At 40.4% G+C, this 20,464-nt stretch overlaps 2 protein-coding genes across 12 annotated transcripts in view; one reads left to right on the top strand and one right to left on the bottom strand.

The window, feature by feature from the left end:
* Positions 1-20,464, top strand: part of TNIK (TRAF2 and NCK interacting kinase) — a 405,472-nt gene that overhangs the window by 126,891 nt on the left and 258,117 nt on the right. The gene's annotated exons all lie outside the window — the stretch shown is intronic.
* On the bottom strand, positions 9,413-9,791 carry LOC147379530 (thymosin beta-4-like). Its single transcript, XM_086394213.1, has one exon. It carries the CDS (start codon positions 9,731-9,733, stop codon positions 9,599-9,601), a length of 135 nt encoding a protein of 44 aa, XP_086250339.1. The 5' UTR covers positions 9,734-9,791; the 3' UTR covers positions 9,413-9,598.

The following is a 20,464-nucleotide window of genomic DNA, read 5'->3' as shown; positions in this document are numbered from 1 at the left end:
GGGACTCCCAAGAGTCTTCTCCAATACCACAGTTCAAAAGCATCAATTCTTTGGTGCTCAGCTTTCTTCACAGTCCAACTCTCACATCCATATATGACCACTGGAAAAACCATAGCCTTGACTAGATGGACCTTTGTTGGCAAAGTAATGTCTTTGCTTTTTAATATGCTATCTAGGTTGGTCATAACTTACCTTCTAAAGAGTAAGCGTCTTTTAATTTCATGGTTGCAGTCACCATCTGCAGTGATTTGGGAGCCCAGAAAAATAAAGTCTGCGACTGTTACCACTGTTTCCCCATCTATTTCCCGTGAAGTGATGGGACCAGATGCCATGATCTTCGTTTTCTGAATGTTGAGCTTTAAGCCACCTTTTTCACTCTCCACTTTCACTTTCATCAAGAGGCTTTTTAGTACCTCTTCACTTTCTGCCATAAGGGTGGTGTCATCTGCATATCTGAGGTTATTGATATTTCTCCCGGCAATCTTGATTCCAGCTTGTGTTTCTTCCAGCCCAGCGTTTCTCATGATGTACTCTGCATAGAAGTTAAATAAGCAGAGTGACAATATACAGCCTTGATGTACTCCTGTTCCTATTTGGAACCAGTCTGTTGTTCCATGTCCAGTTCTAACTGTTGCTTCCTGACCTGCATACAGGTTTCTCAAGAGGCAGGTCAGGTGGTCTGGTATTCCCATCTCTTTCAGAATTTTCCAGTTTATTGTGATCCACACAGTCAAAGGCTTTGGCATAGTCAATAAAGTAGAAATAGATGTTTTTCTGGAGCTCTCTTGCTTTTTCGATGATCCAGCGGATGTTGGCAATTTGATCTCTGGTTCCTCTGCCTTTTCTAAAACCAGCTTGAACATCAGGAAGTTCACGGTTCACATATTGCTGAAGCCTGGCTTGGAGAATTTTGAGCATTACTTTACTAGCGTGTGAGAGGAGTGCAATTGTGCGGTAGTTTGAGCATTCTTTGGCATTGCCTTTCTTTGGGATTGGAATGAAAACTGACCTTTTCCAGATTAGATTAGATACATTTAAAAAAGGGCTTTGCTGGTAGCTCAGATGGTAAAGAGTCTGCCTGCAGTGTAGGAGACCTGGGTTTGATCCCTTGGTTGGAAAGATGCCCTAGAGAAGGGAGTGGCAACCCACTCCAGTATTGCCTGGAGAATGCAAATGGACTGAAGAACCTGGTGGACTACAGTCCATGGTCACAAAGATTTGGACAGGACTGAGTGACTAACACACACTAAAAAGAAAATTTGCCCTCGCAATCTGTTGGTGGTGCACTCAGACTTTGATATGAGTCATAAACTGGATAGAGATCTCATTAGAGGTTCAATGCTCCTTTTGCTTTAAATAAAAGCTTATAAAGAACAGAGTGTGAGAACACAGAGATAGTGGGGTAGTGGCAGGTTTTCTCATTGCTACTTGATTTTGGGGGCGGGTAGCAACTACACAGTGTTTTCAGAGTTTTCAACCTGATGATACTGAAATTATTTCATATCTTTTCAAATGCCATCCCACCCCTCAGACCACGTTCAGTCCTCCAATCTATGCTTTTGTAATTTCTTACAAGTGTAATGAATATATTGGACCGGAAGTCCCTGAGGGCAGAGTTGATGTCCATCTAATTGACTTTGGAATCATCGGTGGCCAGTGCTGACCTGGAACAGGAGTGCTCAACAGAAAGACGAATGAATTAGACTTTAGAGCTGACTGAAGCTGGAACTTGATCTGTATGCAAATTACCTATTTGTTGGGTTAAGAGACCCATTTTGTGCTCCTGCCTCCCATGTGACTTCTGACTATCTTTACCCGCTGAAAGAGTGTTCACATGGCATATAAAAAAACTTTCATGAGTAAGATATTGGGGAAATAAATCTCATGTACGAAAACAGAGGTTGGCAAGCTTCTTTTTGTAAAGAGCCAAAAGTAAGTATTTTAGGCTTTTTGGGAATTGGGTTTTTGTCACACCTACTCAGTTACTGCCCTTGTAACATGAGAGCAGCCTTAGATAATAGGCAGAGGAATGAGCATGGCTGTATTCCCGTCAGACTGCATCTACAGACATAAATGTGAATTTCATATAGCTTTCACATGTCACAAAATATTATCCTTTAAGGAAAAATTTCCCAAATGTTTAACAATGTGAAGTCATTTTAAACTCACTGGCTAGTACCAAAAACAGGTGGTCTTGTACAAAAAAACAGACTGGATCTGATCTTGCCTGCTGGCCACAGTTGGGTATGTCCTGCACTAAAGTAAAATAACTAGTACCAAAGTAAAAACTTTGTTGGGAAAAAAATGGCATTTTTGCTTTATAGCTTTCCTATGTAGCTAACCGCTGAAATAAGAGACAAAGGAGCTTTTTTTGGTACCACTTCTTTTTAAGTATGCATGCATGCTTGCCTCTGTGTCCACATAGGTCTGTGGTAGAAGGACTGAGTTTTCAGATTGTGTTTGGTATATTTTCTGAGCCACTTGGGATGGTGAAAGGGAATTGTAGAAAATACAGTACGATCCCAGTTTTTTTTTAAGCACATTATGCAAAAATGTATTTTATATATGCTTGTAAACAGTTCTGGAAGGTATTTAGTAAATGATAATGGGTTATTGGTGAGAATTGAGAGCGCAACTGATGAAGGGGCAGTACTTGACTTTTTTCTGAATTATTTACTTGAAAATGAGAATGATCCTTGTATGAGTTGTGGAATTAAAAGTAAGTGTTTGATTTTTAGAAACATATTCATGAAAAAGTGAATGCCACCTGCTTCTGTGAATCTGCAAATACAATTCGTCTGTGATTTTAATGACATTGCAATCTTTTTATATACATCCTTCTGGAAATACTTTTGGGAAGTCCGTTCATATGTGAGAGAATTGATAGATAGGAAGTGTTTAGATTTTGTGGGAGCAAGCATGTCTTCTCGGGGGATGCTGGTAATTAAAATAACATGAAAGTACAGTAAAATCCCACAATCTACTCTACTGTGGGTCCAGGGCATACACTTGGTTTCATAACACATTTCTCACTAACACACAAAAGACCTTGAAAGCAGGTGGTGCCTTGGTCCCCTGATACCAATGTGTTTTAATAAGGTTCCACTAGATTTTCAAAGTCTTTGGTTAAATTGGAACTGACATTTATGGTAATTAGCCAGGTTTGGAAGCTTGAAACAGGTAAAATTGAATTACAGTGGGTTCCAAATTATGTTTATTTTCAAAATGATGGCTCTGAAGAATATTTGGTTCCATTTGTCGGTTATTTCCTATCTTGGTACTTCTCCCTTTCTTTCCCTGCTGGTTGTGTTAATCTGGTAATCTGAAATCTTTTTGTCTGCCCGTATGTAATGTGATAGGATGTTTTCCTGTGGTCCATCTGTCTCCTACAGGAGGTGAAAGTGCTTTTCAGAAATGGCTTGAGTTGATGTTATTAATCTTTATAAGCAGAGAAATTCCTTGAATAATTAAATAGCCAAATGGCAAGAGGGGGTCTTGGTATGAAAATAATATTTTCTGTCAGCTTTAAAAATCACAGCAGGGCCAGGCTTTCATCCATGTAACTCAAATATCAAAATACTGGATGTTTATTCTCTTTTATACAGGTTTTTCTATTTTGTACCACCTAAAGGTAATGTGGAAACATTTAGAAAATATGCATTTACTTTTTTTCTTCTGTTAAAATAAAAAAGCACACAATGAACTAGCCAGCAAAAAGAAAGCCTTTCTTTTACCCTGAAGCAACAGATGCTGCCTTTGACCTTGGGATTTAAGGGCAAATCTATTCTTGTTTACATGTCTTGAATTTCTTGGATTTGCCAGTATGAAGGCAGCAGTTGGGAATGAGTGGTTTTGAAAGTATATGAATGATTTTTTTTTTTTTAATTAGTCTGCACAGCTGTTGTTAAAGAAATGGTTGTTCTCTTCTCTCCTTTTATTTCACTACGGTACAGTTTTAAAAATTATTTTTATTATTTTGTTTTCTTTCCTAATTTTAATTGGAATGATCCTAGTTACAAGTGTCACAGCCTCTGATCTTGTATCTGATACTTGCTTCCTGGTGAAGCTGCCTGTAGAGTCTGACATGTCATTTGGTCCTCCATGTTGGACAAAGACATGCAGCCAGTCCTGTTTAGGCAAACCAACAATAATGAGAAAATTAATAACCAAATATGTTTCTTCTTTCTAACACAACCTCTTTAAAATGCCATTTGCTTGCCCTATCTTTTGGAAAGTTATTTACAAAGGTGACAAGGCCTTTAAAAAATGTGAGGACCAGGTAAAATTACTCTGCGTGGTGTCCGCCCACTTGGGATTAATATTATTTCATTGGAAGACTACTAACAAGTTTCTTGTTGTTGTTGTTCAAATCAAAAAAATAGATATGCATTAAGTATTTTTGCTTCATTTTTCATGAATCACACATTTGAGAAGGAAATCTTGATGATAAGAAACTCTTACCTTTGAACCACAAAGAAATAGTGACTATATCCTTTCAGATAGTACTGAAATCAGAAATACTTTTTCCCTGTAAGTGTCATAAAACTTAATCATATCTCTTTTCTCATTACATTTTCAACCTGAGGAAGTTGATGGTGATACAGGTAAATCAATTTCTTTGTTTCCCTTAATATATAATTTTACTGAATTTTTATCATCTTCTGGATTTAACTCTTTATTTGTGGATCTTTAAAGTCCCTTGGGCTTCCCTGATAGCTCAGTTGGTAAAGAACCAGGAAGGTCTGCAATGCAGGAGACCCCGATTTCATTCTTGGGTTGGGAAGATCCGCTGGAGAAAGGATAGGCTAAACTCCAGTATTCTTGGGCTTCCCTGGTGGCTCAGCTGGTAAAGAATCCACCTGCAATGCAATGACCTGCCCTTCTTCAGGGGATCTACCCCATCCAGGGATTGAACCAATATCTCCTGAGTTCCATCCCTGGGTTGGGAGGATCCCCTGGAGAAGGGAAAGGCTGCCCACTCCAGTATTCTGGTCTAGAGAATTCCATGGACTATATAGTCCGTGGGGTTGCAAAGAGTCGGACACAACTGAGCGACTTTCACTTTCAAAATCCTTAATAGCAGTTTATATGATTCTATTACTGACTCTATAGACAAAAGACAAGACACATTAGAATGTCATCATGGATATTTAACTAGTGAGTTAAAATCAGAACATCTTTGTTCTGTTTAGCACTGCCTGCTAATTATAGAACAGGTAAGCTACTCAGGTATAATAGGCCAATGTGGAAGAAGCCAAGGGGCTCATAGAAGGCCCCCTTTCCTTTGACTTGATCATTAATGTGTGTATATGTGCTAAATCGTTTCAATCATGTCCAACTCTTTGTGACTCTATGGACCATAATCTGCCAGGCTCCTCTGTTCATGGGATTCTGTAGGCAAAGATACTGGAGTGGGTTGACATGCCCTTCTCCAGGGGATCTACCCCATCCAGGGATTGAACCAATGTCTCTTATGTCTCCTGCATTGGCAGACAGGTTCTGTACCACTAGTGCCACCTGGGAAGCTCTGATCAGTAATAAGAGAAGAAATATACCAAGGAGGTCAACTTCTTCTGGGAATGAGGTTCTTTTGCAGGCACTGGCCATCAAATACTGAGTATACTTCATGACTGTCCTTTCTGATGCTTTCAGAGTCATTTTATTAAGCGTCTCAGGATCTCTCCAAATTCCTCTAAGAATAAATGTTTGAAATTTCAGTAGAAACCTACTTCCCTGGTAAGCAGACACTTAAGACATCCTGCCTTCTTAAGTTGATGCTTCTGGAAGACATCAGTGGAATATATATTAGAGTAGTTAGCACATCATGATCATGTGTGTGTGTGCTAAGTCATGTCTGACTCTTTGCCACCCTATGGACTGTAGCCTGACAGGCTCCTCTGTCCATGGGATTCCCAGGCAAGAATACTGGAGTGGGCTGCCATTTCCTCCTTCATGGGATCCTCCCTACCCAGGGATCAAATATACAACAAGGTGATTATAACCTTCTGGAGAATTTCTTGATGATCTTTTTTAGGGCATTTTCCTTGTTAACTTCTGGTACCTTAAAAAGGTCCTAATGCTTTTCATTGACTCTCTTGAGAAACTGAAGCTTTGAAGAGGTTTTAAGAAACTTGATTCTTTAATCAAATATTCAGAAATCCATTTTATTGGTTCAGGAATCCAAGATGGACACTTAGAATTTGTTTATCCAAGCAACTAATTACTTAGTCAGCCGACCAACTAGTCAACCAACCAACCAAGTTCGCTGAATATCTTGCCCTAGAACTCTTTCCTAAAATCTTCCCAAAACTTTTTATCAACAATTCCAAGAAAGGATGGTAAAGGTGTCTTTTATAAACTATAACAGTTAAACTTGTAAATTTGTCAGTAATGGGAAGAACATTATCTGTCATATTAACATGTCTTTATGCTAATTTTTTTCTAGACTATGGTTAGAGATCAACTGTGGGGAATTTCTGCCCAACAGTGATAACATTTTCTAAAAAATTACAGAATGTTGTCCATTCTATAATTCTATAAAATTCTAAAGTAAATAAGGATAAAGTATTCCTCAAGATAGAATTTATTTCCTTTTATTTTTACCTGTATTTTTTTAACATAATGAGTCTAGTATAAATATTCTTTTATACTCATATTATTGATATATTTGTAGGTAGAGTGTTAATTTTTGCAGTCTACTGGAATGAAATATATTGCATAAATGCTTGAAATAAGATGTCTTAATTTGAGAATTTATAAAAGAAGCCTAGTGCATTTTAGAAGTTGGTTTTTCAGTTGTTTTTTTTTTTTAATCTTTTGGCAAAAGGATACAGTCCATAGGCCATGTGAGAAAATGCAGTTTAAAAATAATTATCTTTGAAAGGTTATTCTCGGTCTGTCTTAATTTAAGAACATGGTTAGGAGTTTTAAGAGAATGGGTTAGTACAGGAAATTTACAATATTTCCTAATAGGAACTAAACTATACATAAAATGGGAATTGATTTTTAAAAATTTTTGCTTTGGATTTCTCTAAAACTTTCTATGCCCACCTAAACTGATCCTTTCTAAACAGAAATTTAGGAACATTAGTACCTAAAAATCTATATTTTGGAAAATGACATCTTGGACTTAGTATTTAGGATGTATGTGTTTTGCATATGTTTAAATTATCCTTGTGTTTTGACTGGACATTAAATGATTGAGATACTCATAGTAAGTAATTACACAGATTGTCTTACAAGATTGGAGTACAGTGGCTAACCTGTTTCCAAAGGTATCTTAGTCCTTTCATAAGACTAGGTTTAGGCCAAACCAAGTAGTAGGAAAAAGCATAGGTTTCATTAATAGATTAAGACAGATGTAGCTCAAACCTAAGCCTCTTGTTAATTAGCTATTTAACTTTGTGCAAGGTATTTAAGTGCCCTTAAGCTCAGGAATTATGTACTTTCCAAGTGTCAGGCACTGTACTAGGAATAAACAAGCACCCTTTCTTTTCTTTGGAAGGTTACTGTTCAGTGGGAGAGGTAAACTCACTCATATATGTAACTTTAATATATGTAGTGGGTGTGCTTAAGGTTGAGACCCTCCTGCCTGGCAGCTTATGTTAATTGGACACCTATATGCTTGCACAGTGCTAGGACTTAAATACCAGCATGAGACATAACACAGTCCTGACTGTGCTGGTGTCTTATAGCCTAAATAACAAGAGATGACTATCAATGAGTAATTCTGGGGCCTACCTGGTAGGGTTTGTGAGACTGAAATAAATTTTCTTTCTTCTTCATGCCACTTCCACTCTGCTCACAAGGCCCTCCCCATGCACCCAGTGTCCCATTTACCTAACCAGAACTTGCTGGCTGGGGCAGATTCCCTGTGGGTAGCTATTTATCTCGATTAACAGTTCCATATCATGAATTCCTTTATAAGGTGAGTGAATGGTTGAATACTTCTTTCTAAGAATGTTTGTATTGTTTTCAAAGACCTCTGGAGGCATCAAGAACATAAATAAATATCTCTTCATTTGGCAGAGTTTCTGCCACTGAACAGATCTCCTTGGATAACTGGGGTATCTTCTTCAGGCCCCACTCTAATGGGGCTTGGCTACTCTCCAGATGTCAGTGGGGTCCTTGGTGCTTCATGGAGATAGCAACAGATGGTAACCCTGCTACGTCCTCAGATGTGAGCGTTATTGGCCTGTGGGCTTGCCAAGCCCTAATGCAGGAAAAAGAAAAAGAAATTAGCCTTGATTCAGAAGTTGGAATGCTTTGCTACAGGTGAAATGAATTATTTCTTTGATAGATAGTCCATCTTCCCCTGGCTTTCAGTTCCAGGTTATTGTCCTGAGAAAAGGTTTAGGAACTGTGCATCCATGCGTGCATGCTAAGTCAGTTCAGTCCTGTCTGACTCTTTGTGACCTTGTGGGCTGCAGCTTGCCAGGCTCCGTCTGTCCGTGGGATTTTCTAGGCAAGAATGCTGGAGTGGGTTGCCATGCCCTGCTCCAGGGCATCTTCCTGACCCAGGGATTGAACCTGCATCTCTTACATCTCCTGCATTGGTAGGTGGGTTCTTTACCCACTAGTGTCACCTGGGAAGCCCTTAAGAAGTATGCTGCTGCTGCTGCTGCTAAGTCGCGTCAGTCGTGTCCGACTCTGTGTGACCCCATAGACGGCAGCCCACCAGGCTTCCTCGTCCCTGGGATTCTCCAGGCAAGAACACTGGAGTGGGTTGCCATTTCCTTCTCCAATGCATGAAAGTGAAAAGTGAAAGTGAAGTCGCTCAGTCCTGTCCGACTCTAGCGACCCCATGGACTACAGCCTACCAGGCTCCTCCATCCATGGGATTTTCCAGGCAAAAGTACTGGAGTGGGCTGCCATTGCCTTCTCCGCTTAAGAAGTATGACATCATCCTATTAAGTACTTCTCAGATATAATCTTTTAATTATGCTATATAATTAATTATATAATGTATATAATAAAATGGCATATATGATGTGATAATAACTATAAAATGTAATCACTTGTGTATAATTCTTGTTTCTTTAGGCAAATAAATACATAGTAGATGCACAGTTAAATATAAAATACTCCTTGTAGTAATATAAGAACTATCACTTAAGAGGATAAAGAAGGAACATGAACATGAATCGTTTCTATATATTTTTTCCTTTTATTTTTAATTTTATATTTTTTTTTCAGGTTTTAAAACTTTTATTTGCATATTAAAAAAATTGTGCATTCCAATAATTAAAATCATTTGAACAACAAAAAAAAATGGCACTCTGATTAAATTGCATTTTACAGCCCGCAGAACACCTTGGACCAGCTTTTTACTCTAGATTTCACTGTCGTCCCACCCAGCTTCCTCCTTCACCAACATGCAAGTTCTTTTCCTTCCCTGCCAGCCATACAGGCAGATGGGAGAGGCAGGCGCGGCCTACGTTGTCAGTAGTTCTCCATTCTTTGATGTGAAAAGGGGTAGCACAGTCATTTAAACTCGATCCAACCTCTTTGCATCTTACAAAGTTAAACAGCTAAAAGAAGTAAAATAAGAAGGCAAAGCTTGTGGAATGTACAGTGCATGCTGGCGGCTCACGCTTCATTACGACTCGCCTGCTTGCTTCTCCTGTTCAATCGTTTCTTTCGAAGGCAGTGGATTTTTCTCTTGCGTTTCCGTTTTCTTCAACTTCGATTTATCGAACTTCTCAATCTTAGACATATCGGGTTTGTCAGGCATGGTTGCAGAGGGCGTGGAGCGAACTGCGAGCGAGTGAAGTCGAATCTGCGCTGTGGCTGCCGCGAGTGCCCAATTTTATATTTTTAAAACTAAAAAAATGTTTTATTTTTTTCCTTCTGAAGCACAGGTAGGATTGCATCATCTTCCTTCTCAACAAAGATCAGTGGCAACTGCACTCAGACCAGTCTGTGCTCAAAGTCCTCTATGAGCTGCTTTTCATCCCAAGCATTTTCACATTTTTTAGGTACCCTTTGCTCCAGCTTAATTGGTCTATTAACTGTTCCCCCCAAAAACTGTAGATTAACTGCTTTATACCTGTTTGCTCATACTGTTTGGTCAGCAGAGAATACCTTTTATTCCTTACCTATTTATGAGCTCCTACTAATCCCGCAAGACTGAGTTCAATCTTTCTTGAAATCTTCTACCATCCTACTAATCAGAGTCAATTATTTCTTCCTCTCTGTTCCTCACTGTGGATCTGTTGTGTGTATCACTATTACATGCATAGGCCTTTGTCATTCCTGCTTGTATTTAATCAATTCATTCACTCATCCATCCATCCATCCATTCATTCAAAAATTATTTATTAAATGCTTAGTGGCAATCTACAAGGAGATGGGAATGTAATGGGAAGCAGAAAACAGATATGGTGCCTGTGCTCTGGGAGCTTACAGTCTTCAGCCAGGGATGGGCAGAAAGGGCACAGTGAAACCCACAGAGCTAAAACCATAACTGCCAATACGAGCAAGGGAGATAGAGAGATCTGTAAATCTCTGTCTCTCTAGGCTGTAACCTCCTTAACATTAGTGATAGCCTCTTGCTTGGTGGAAAAGGTGGTAAGATAATCCAACTGTGACCCTACAGTGGGGGTACATGCTCTCTGTTGTGGTTGAATTGTGTCTCCCCAAAAGATGTGTGAAAGTTCTAACCCCCCAGTATCTATGAATACAACTTTAGAAGAACATAGGGTCTGCAGATGTAATCAAATTAAATTGCAGTCATACCTGATAAGGGTGGGCTATAATCCAGTATGTGCTTAGTCGCTCAGTCATGTCCGACTCTTTGCAGCCCCATGGACTGTAGCCCATCAGGCTCCTCTTTCCATGGGGATGCTCCAGGGACGAATACTGGAGTGGGTTGCCGTGCCCTCCTCCAGGGGATCTTCCCAACCCAGGGATCAAACCCATGTCTCCAGCACTGCAGGTGGATTCTTTACATCTGAGTCACCAGGGAAGCCCATAATACAATATAGCTGCTGTCCAATAAGAGGAGAAAAGACACAGATAGAGAAGAGAATGCTATGTGAAGACAGGAGGGAGGGAGAGATTGGAGTGGTGAGTTTACAAGTCACAGAATGCAGCACCCACCCAAATGTGGAGGAGAGACAAGAATCAGATTCTCCCTCAGAGCCTCCAGAAGGAACCAGCTCTGATGACACATGGGTTTTGTACTCCATCCTCCAGAACTGTGAGAGAATAAATTTCTGTTGTTTTAGACCACCCAGTTTGAGGTAAGTTGTTATAGCAGCCCTAGGAAGTGACTGTCCTGTCCCAGAGGGAAGTTCATAGGAACTAGGGCCCAGTGTTTTCATGTTTGTATAAATGAATGGTGATGAATGATTGAATGAATGAATAGATTCTTGTCTTTATTCTCCTCAATGTTGAAAGACCAGGATGAGTTCAGGATATTTTCTCTGTTCTGCCTCTCTTTTAAGAGTGAAAAAAATGTGGATTTACAATTAACAATATCATTATCAGTTAAGGAAGGTGAAAGTGTTAGTTGCTCAGTCCTGTCCGACTCTGTGACCCCATGGACTATAGCCTGCTAGGCTCCTCTGTCCATGGGATTCTCCAGGCAAGAATATTGGAGTGAGTTGCCATTCCCTTCTCCAGGGGACCTTCCCAATTCAGGGATCAAACCCAGGTCTCCTGCATTGCAGACAGATTCTTTACCATCTGAGCCACCAGGGAAGCAGAGGCTGAACTGAATTACTTACTTGCCCACTAGGCTCTGTCTTTAGACATAAAGCTGTGTTTTTGGTCACTGTGGCTACTGAGGGGGTTTCAAAAAGCCAAAATCACTAAATGTTGAAGTAATAACCCTTTCCCTTCTCCCTCTGAAGTAGAATCGTAGTCCTTATATCTCCAACCGTGGTTCCCCAGGCATTTTGTGTTTATCACTCTGGTTGAATGGCTCACTTTAAGATAAAGCAGCAATTACACTTCTTTTTTTGGTTGTTGTTAATGGTTGTTAGAATTTGTGTTCCATTTTATATGTTCAGAACACTTTACATTTGTTATTTGATTTTTATTTGTTATTTTTTAGTTGTTATTTTTTCATAGTCCTCAGGAATTCATGATGCTTTTTACTTGGGAAGGAAAAATAATGAAAGGATGAAGATGTGTAGTGACCATTGAAAGCTATACTAATCAGAAGTTCGTTCATCTGAGGTGCTGCCCCACCTTCTTGGCCTGTAGGCCCTTCAGCTCCTTCCGCCTCCTGAATACTCACTCTTGATCTATCACACCACCAAACTCTGTAAAGCTTCTATGACCTCTTTCAGTCTCTCATATCTCCATTTCACTTTACTATATGAAGTTTTGTCTGTGCATTTTCCCAAGTAGATTATGAGTCTTGGAAAGACAGGTAACCCAACTCCCAGTGGGCATGTAGGGACCATCTCTTGCTGCTGCTAAGTCGCTTCAGTCGTGTCCGACTCTGTGCAACCCCGTAGACGGCAGCCCACCAGGGTCCCCCGTCCCTGGGATTCTCCAGGCAAGAACACTGGAGTGGGCTGCCATTTCCTTCTCCAATGCATGAAAGTGAAAAGTGAAAGTGAAGTCGCTTCAGTCGTGTCCGACTCTTAGCGACCCTATGGACTGCAGCCTACCAGACTCCTGCATCCATGGGATTTTCCAGTGGGCTGCCATTTCCTTCTCCATCTCTTGAGAGTGATCAAATAAAGAAATCAGTGAATGAATGAAGTTCCCAGAGCTGACTTAGGCCAGGAATCCCCTGACTTTTAGCAGCGATTTCCCTTTTTATATGTCTAAGACCATAACCGTGAAACTCTACAGTAAGTCCCCATGCAAATTCCAGAGGGGCAGGAACCAGATAGCTGTGCCAGCTTGAGGAACCTCCAGGTCAGCCTTTAGCTCAGCATGGATCTTCTAGTTTTGTTATTGACGAATAATTAGGTCAGCTCTTTTCACATGCTCAGTGGCTGTTAAGACCACTTCTCAGATGTGCCAGCCAAAAATCACAGGGTTATAGCCAGATGGGACAGGCCAGGTCAATTGCTTTAGCTCTTCACACAGAGAGATAAGGCTGGAGTTGAGATTCTCCTGATCTGGAAATCTCTGATGCCTGGAGCCTACAGGCTGCATTGAGGGATGAGGTTGTCATCTGACTCCAGCAGCAGGGAACACAGCAATCCCTAACCCTGGAGAGTGTGGCTCTTAGGGTGAGGGATCTGCTCCTTGTGTACATGTATTTTTCCTCATTGTTGAAATGTTGGGATCTTTTTTCTCCCACTTCTCCCTGAAGCCAGAACCCTGCTTTGAGGAACATGGCCACGTATTTATTATTTATTTCATAATACATTAACCTTTTATTATTATTAGTGAACTTTACACTATTGGAAGTATTTTTACTCTCTTATTTTACTTTCTAGGATTGATAGGTAAAGAAAACAGCAGTAAGCTGTGCCTGGGACCTTCTCTGCCATTCAGCCTACATGTCCTTTGTCAAGTCACCTAATCTTGACATATTTTCTTTTAACTTTTTGTTTTACATCGGAGTATAGCTGATTAAATGGCAACCCACTCCAGTACTCTTGCCTGGAGAATCCCAGGGACGGGGGAGCCTGGTGGGCTACATACAGTTCATGGGGTCCCGAAGAGTCAGACACGACTGAGTGACTTCACTTTCACTTTTCACTCCCATGCATTGGAGAAGGAAATGGCAACCCACTCCAGTATTCTTGCCTGGAGAATCCCAGGGACGGGGGACCCTGGTGGGCTGCTGTCTATGGGGTTGCGCAGAGTCGGACACGACTGAAGCTACTTAGCAGCAGCAGCATAGCTGATTTACAATGTTGTGATAATTTCAGGTGCACAGCAGAACGACTCAGCCATACATATGTATGTGTCCACTCTTCCCCAAACTCCTCTCCCATCCAGCTGCCAACATAACATTGACAGAGTTCCCACATATATACAATGGAGTATCTCTCCACATGGGCTTCCCAGGTGACTCAGTGGTAAAATATCTGCCTGCCAAGCTGGAGGATTGGAGACCCAGGCTCGATCCTTGGGTCAGGATAATCCCCTGGAGGAGAAAATGGCAAGCCACTTCAGTAGTCTTGCCTGGGAAACCCCATGAACAGAGGAACCTGGCAGGCTATAGTCCATGAAGTCCCATAGAGTTAGACACGACTTAGCGACTAAAATCACTACCACCATCTCTCCACGTTTAAAAAATACATTTCTTTATTTGACTCTGTTGAGTCTTGGTTGCGGCATGTGGGGTGAGTTGCTCCACTGGATGTGGGATCTTAGTTTCCCAATTAGGAGCTGAACCCACTTTCCCTGCAAGACAAATTCTTATCCACTGGATCACCTCTCTCCACATTTCTAATTCACAATTTTCCTAATCTTTAGAATGAGCAGGTTGAAGATCTTTAAATTCCCTTGCAGCTCTGCTGTTCTCTGATTTTTAGCTATAATGTAATTCTAGTTTTTTTTTCCCCCTGAACTAAAATGTGGTAAACAGTACAACAAATAATGGCAAAGGTAAATTTGTCAAAATTGGACAAGCTGGAATCCTTGAAGGCAATATTCTTGTTTTGAATTTATAAACTACCTGCTGGTAAAAATCTCTTGAGTAGTTTCTAAACATTTGTATTTTTACTTCCTTCATTTTCAGAACCCTGTCTTTGTTATTGCAAAGCAGTTTCCATGAAATGTAATTTCTTATTCTGTGCACATGCAGGATCCACATGGAGAAGTGAAGCACACACAGATCTTGAGGGTCAGAAGTACATTTAATGGCACTCTGTGGTCGGTACCCTCATCTTTAAGCATTTGTAATTGCCATGGATACTCACGGAAGTGCTCACATGGGAGCTGCTGGGTTTTGGCCATAAACCAGAATTCAGGAATATGCATCTTGTGAAAGCCAAAGTAGTTAATGTTGTCAGAGACACACAGGTGATGCTGTGGAACGAATGAACTGGGAATTGTGCCATTCCTGCTGAAAAAAAAAAATTGGGGCAGTTTATTAAAGTTCAAGTCTGTAGATGAAAAATACTAGTAAGTTTATTGGATATAATTTAGAAATTTGAAAATTGACAATAAAACAGGAAGGAGACCCCTGTTAAAAGACGAGTCCTGGCACAAAAGATTGAAAGCATTCAGTTGAGATTGTCTGACCCATTGGATACCCGCCAAGAACGGGGCAATTTGGGCACATATGTCTTAGGTGTTTTGTGCCTGTAGTAGTTAAATCTTCTGAATGACCTTTGTTTTGGGGGTCCTGCCACAGAGCAGCTGTTCTGTATAGTCAAGCTACCGCCTTCTAATCTTTTTTTTTTTAATTTGAAAATGGAAATATAAAATGCTATCTACATACAGTTACATAGATCTTTCTTACTAGAAAAATAACATTTTCTGATAATTTTGGATAAAGAAGAAAAATACAGAAGGAATGCACAATTGGTAACCCCACTATCCAGGTATAATCTATTAACCTTTTGATGTATTTCCTTCCAGTCTTTTTTAAAAACATATTTTAAGTGTAGCACATTTCCTGTGGTGCATACGTTTTAAAAATCAGACATGCCTTTTGATCTGGAGCAGCCTTTGGGGACAGCTGAGGGCATGCAGGTCACGGTGACAGAGCGCCTCTGCTCCCTCTTCCTTTCCCCACGGCCCAGTGGGTGGCGGGTGGGCAGGCAGCTTCCTGAGGGAAGGGCTCAATTCATGTACAGTCCCGTCAACAATGTGTGGGCACCTTCCCTTGCCATCCTCTAGGGGAAGTCACATGTACTCTTGCGGGTTTTGGCACTTCCTGGTCTTTCATGTATCTTCAGTTGCTAAAATTTTTCCTGCCTCTTTCCACCCAGCTATAAAAATAAATCTAAGTGGCTATGCTTTTGCTTATCTAAATTACAGCAAAGATGATAAGAAAGAGCAAAATATAAATGATAGGTTTTCCTCTCTAAATTCCCTTGTAAAGAAAAGGTATTATTGTTGCAGTGTTCTATTTAACAGAACATATTAAAATCGCAGGGAAAGCCAGCGGGGAAATGCTTGGAGAACCTTTGCAATCACTATTTCTAGGTCAGCTGGTGTCAGTAGTCTCATGTTTGGTTGTGTCGACTGAAAAAAAGCACGATGTGAGAGTTTTGAGTTAAGTTTTATTCAGGGCAAAATGAGGACTATATCCTGGGAGACAGCCTCCCAGATAACAATGAAGAACTGCTTTAAAGAGGTAGGTGGGAGTCAGCATATATGTGATTTTGGTGAAGGGGTATATGTGCAATCAGGCACATATTTTGGCAGAAGGTTTCCCTAGTCATGAGGAGCAGATGTCTCCATTAATGATTTTAATGCTTTTTCTAGGTATGAGGAGGTGCAAGAAATTGGGCTCATAGCATCTTCTCCTGAAAATATCTATCTGAAGGCCTATCCTACCAGTTTTTCCCAGAGCATGGAGTACCACATTCCTGATCTCCATCCTGAACTCCTTTCAGGGTGTGGTGAAGGTCAGCCACTGCAGTGGCTGATGACTTCCTTCTTGTAGAACCAGATGGCAAGTGACAACTTTTAGTTGGCACTGGGAAGATTCTTGATATTAAGAGATTGCTTCTAGAAGGCAGCCTAGTATAGAGGAAACAATACAAGTCTTGGATTCAAATAGACCTGGAATCAAATGCTGGTTTCCCTTTACTTCTCTGTATGACTTAGAGCTTGTTATCTAACTATGATGAGCATTGTTCTCTTCATCTGTGGACCACGGATGGTGAGACATACTTCCCAGATGGTTAGGAGAACTGAGACGAAAATATGTGTGGTGTGCCTAGCACATGTGTGTGTGCGCCTAGTTGATCAGTCGTGTCTGATTCTTTGCAACCCTGTGGACTGTAGCCCACCAGGCTCCTCTCTCCATGGGATTCTCCAGGCCAGAATACTGGAGTGGGTTGCCATTCCCTTCTCCAGGGGCTCTTCCTGACGTAGGGGTCAAACTTGTGCGTCCTGCATTGGCAGGCAGATTCTTTCCCATTGAGCCAACGGGAAGCCCTTCTTAGTACATAGTAGGTGCTTACTTAGGGAATTGATTTCTTCTGTTTTCCCTAGAATTTTCTGGGAAGTTTGCAGAAGGAATACAGCTCATTTTCAAGGCAGTGAATGATGATAATTTAACATAGACACCTTGCACAGAATATTAATTAGCAGAAAAGGATCTCATCATGTACTATGATCTGAGTTCTCCTCTCATATTACAAAGATTTGAGTGAGAAAGTGCCTGAGTTGAAAAAAGTTTTCTCTGCTTTGCTGTCAGAACCTGCTTTTTTATTTGTGAATAAAATTTGCAATGTATTTTTGTATTACATTCTCACCACTAACCCCCCTTCCAAAATTTTCATGTGAGTGGATATTGAGATTTGGGGGTCACTTTTTTGAGTTGAAAAGATATATGCCTCTGGGGAAACATCATGATGGTGGTTGGGTGGTATTGGGTAGAACCCATGTTTTATATGTGTTTGATATCTTCCTGGAAGAAAATAGAAAGGTAAATATTTGTGCTTTTTGCATGTGGCAGTCATTTTGAAGAGCAGCCTCAGCTTTCTCCCCTCAGTTTATCAACATATAAGATGAGGGACTAGTAGACTTTGTACTATAATGCTTGGAAAGGCAAGCCTTATTTAAATAATAGATATATTAATAACCTGAGATGGCTTAATAATAGTACAGAACAGTAAAATGAATTGAGAAAAATTGTCATACAAAAAACGAAAGTAATTAAATGAAATTTCTTACTTTCCATCCTGGCAATTTATCTCACTTTTCTAAGCTCGATGCATTTCCTCTAATAAACTGAATTCCTTTAGGTATATTACATTTCCCTTGGTGAGGTAACTTTATTTTTATCATTAAATTCATCCTGCAAGTTGTAATATGGAAAGTCTGAAGCTCGATTCTGTCTTTAGAAGAGGTTTCCTTTGGAAGAAGTCCCACCTGCCTTGAGCCACATCTTGAGTGATGCTCAGTATATCGTTGAACAGAGAGCTCAGACGTTATCCCTTGAGAAGAGGCATCAGTTTACGAGGAGTATTTATTAAACACCTCTTCTACTAGATGGGGCAAGGGAACAGATGAAGTCAAACCCCTTTTCTTTCTTAGCCTTCTCTCTTAGCTTTCAGGAAGGTCAGAACCAGATTTAATGCACCATAATTAGTAATTGTGTAGTTTGTTATTTTGCTCACTTGCTTCCCCTTTTCTTTCTCAGATTTTTTATTTCTAAATTTACAGTCCTATGTTCATTCATTGATTTAGTCCTCAAACATGTTTCCTATGCTATTTATAATGGGAAGAAAAAGAAAACTCTCACAGTCATGGTAGTTGAAACCCGGTATGTAAACAAAAGCTGTAGTTCAGCAAGGCTGTATTCCATCAAACCCTGGCCCGTCGTCTGTGGAGCGGGAAGAAGCTGACCAGATAGAGGGTAGGGCTGTGCAAGGGAACCTTTTAGTTTGCCAGGCAGGGAGCTAAAAGAAAGACATTCTAGGAGAGACAGTTAAGTGTATCTTTTGTGATAGATCACATTAAAAAAAAACAGATTGTGAAATAATCATTAAAAAAGAGTCAAGGAGTAAAGGTGATCATTACAATGGGGAGAAGTTAAGTAATAGACAAGGAGATATGTGATTAAGAACCTCAGTGCATGACCATGTGGATGGCATTTCAGGAAAAGGATTTATTTGTAAAAACAGAAAGGAGGAACAGTGGACGGTGAATTAGCTGAATGCCTTCTCTCCAAGAGGAGAAAAAGCAAACAGTCCCAGGCAAGGAAAAAGCCAAACTATTAGGAAGAGCTGGAGATCCTTGGAATTCTACCACTTAAAGGAACAAGTTAAAGGATGTTTACCTTTTTTATTTTTAAACACCCAGCTGCTTGTGTGACACTGTTACAAAGTTATTATTTAGATTCTGAATCGAAGCGTTCTCTTAGTAAGACTTCTGCTGCTTGTAATATTTTAGGATCCTTTTATACACTTAAAAGTTATTGAGGACTCCAAAAACCTCTTTAAAAATAAATTTTTTTTTTTTTGGCTGTACTGGATCTTTGTTGCAGCATTCCAGCTCTTCGCTGTGGTCATGGGCTCCCGAACTCTGTAGTTGTGGTAAGTGGGCTTAGCTGCCCCACCTATGTGGGATCTTAGTTCCCCGGCCAGGGATCAAATCCATGTCCACAGCATTGCAAGGAGGATTTTACCCAGTGGACCACTTGAGAAGTCCCCCAAAATCTTTTGTTTATATGAGTTATAACTATCGATGCTTATTGTTTATATGAGTTATAACTATCGATGCTTATTAAAACTATGAGAGGTTTTTAAAGTACAAGACTCTACAGGCACCTGTTTCATTAACAGCAGAGTGATGGTGTCATCCAGAGGGACGTCGCCTCTGAAAAACTCCATTGTACAATCATGAAGGAAGTGAGTAAAAAAAGTTATACCTTGGATGGTTTGACTTCGTGTACCTCCCCTCTCCCCTGCCCCGTAGGATCTGAGACCCTCACAGGTCCCCAGACCACTTTGAGAACGGCTCTACACCATTGACATAATAGCCATTTATACTCAATTGGAGGTGACTGTACTCATTCAGTAAACTATCATTCACTTCTTTCTCCAGAAAGAATAACTTTATATGAAGACTTAGAAAGAAGGTTGAGTTTCACAGATTGCTTTGAAGTTGGAACTGCTGGTAGTAAAAAGAAAGCAAGCTCAACAGTAATAACAGCAACAAACAAAAAACATTCCATGGTTTCTAACTTTTTAATTGTTTTAAACATGTTAATTAGATTTATAAGTCAATTGAGTGGAGAGAATATATTTTAGTCATATATCATAAGCCTCTTCTTGACCCTGGAGAGTAAGTGAGCATGGAATGTGTGTGTGATCTCCAGCCAGGGAGTATTTAAGAAGAACCCTTCCCTCCTCGTTGATGTAGATGAGCCTGGAAGCAGAGTTTGGATTAATCACTGTGGCCTGCCATGCTCCTTCCAGTTTTCTAGGTTCTCCCCATAGAGATAGCACAGAATAGCAAAGTCTGTACCTGTTATACCCTTGTCCCAACATTAGGCTTAGATTTCTGTGTCTGAATAATTCAAAGGCCAAAAGAATGAAATAGGAAACAGGGTTTGGAGGCTTATGCAAAGGAAGATTGGTATTAGGGCAGATGCTTTTTACACAAGCTGCTCTTTTTCTAGCTGACCTCTGACTGTGGCTGTGAATCCCACTGCCAGTCTTTCTTCTGAAGATACAAATGTACCTCCCTACAACATGAAGCACGTTTGGACTTTATTCCCAGGGCTGGTGTCTGCTAAGTCTGCCCGGTCAGTTCCCCTTGCTGCTGGCTGAGATTTCCCCATCACCATGACAGCGGAGCACACGAGCCCTCCCTCGTTAAAGAGTTTGTTATTTCAAGCGAAGCTGAGCATGGAATT

This window comes from Bos grunniens, chromosome 1, assembly GCF_055505025.1.
Source record: "Bos grunniens cultivar Pamir isolate PY7600 chromosome 1, Bosgru_T2T1.0, whole genome shotgun sequence".
Lineage (NCBI taxonomy): Eukaryota > Metazoa > Chordata > Mammalia > Artiodactyla > Bovidae > Bos > Bos grunniens.
The sequence above is the reverse complement of the archived record's forward strand: the minus strand, read 5'-3'. Positions and strand labels throughout refer to the sequence as shown.

Coding starts and splice junctions, on each gene's coding strand:
- LOC147379530 (XM_086394213.1), bottom strand. CDS start 9,733: ATGCCTGACAAACCCGATATGTCTAAGATTGAGAAGTTCGATAAATCG.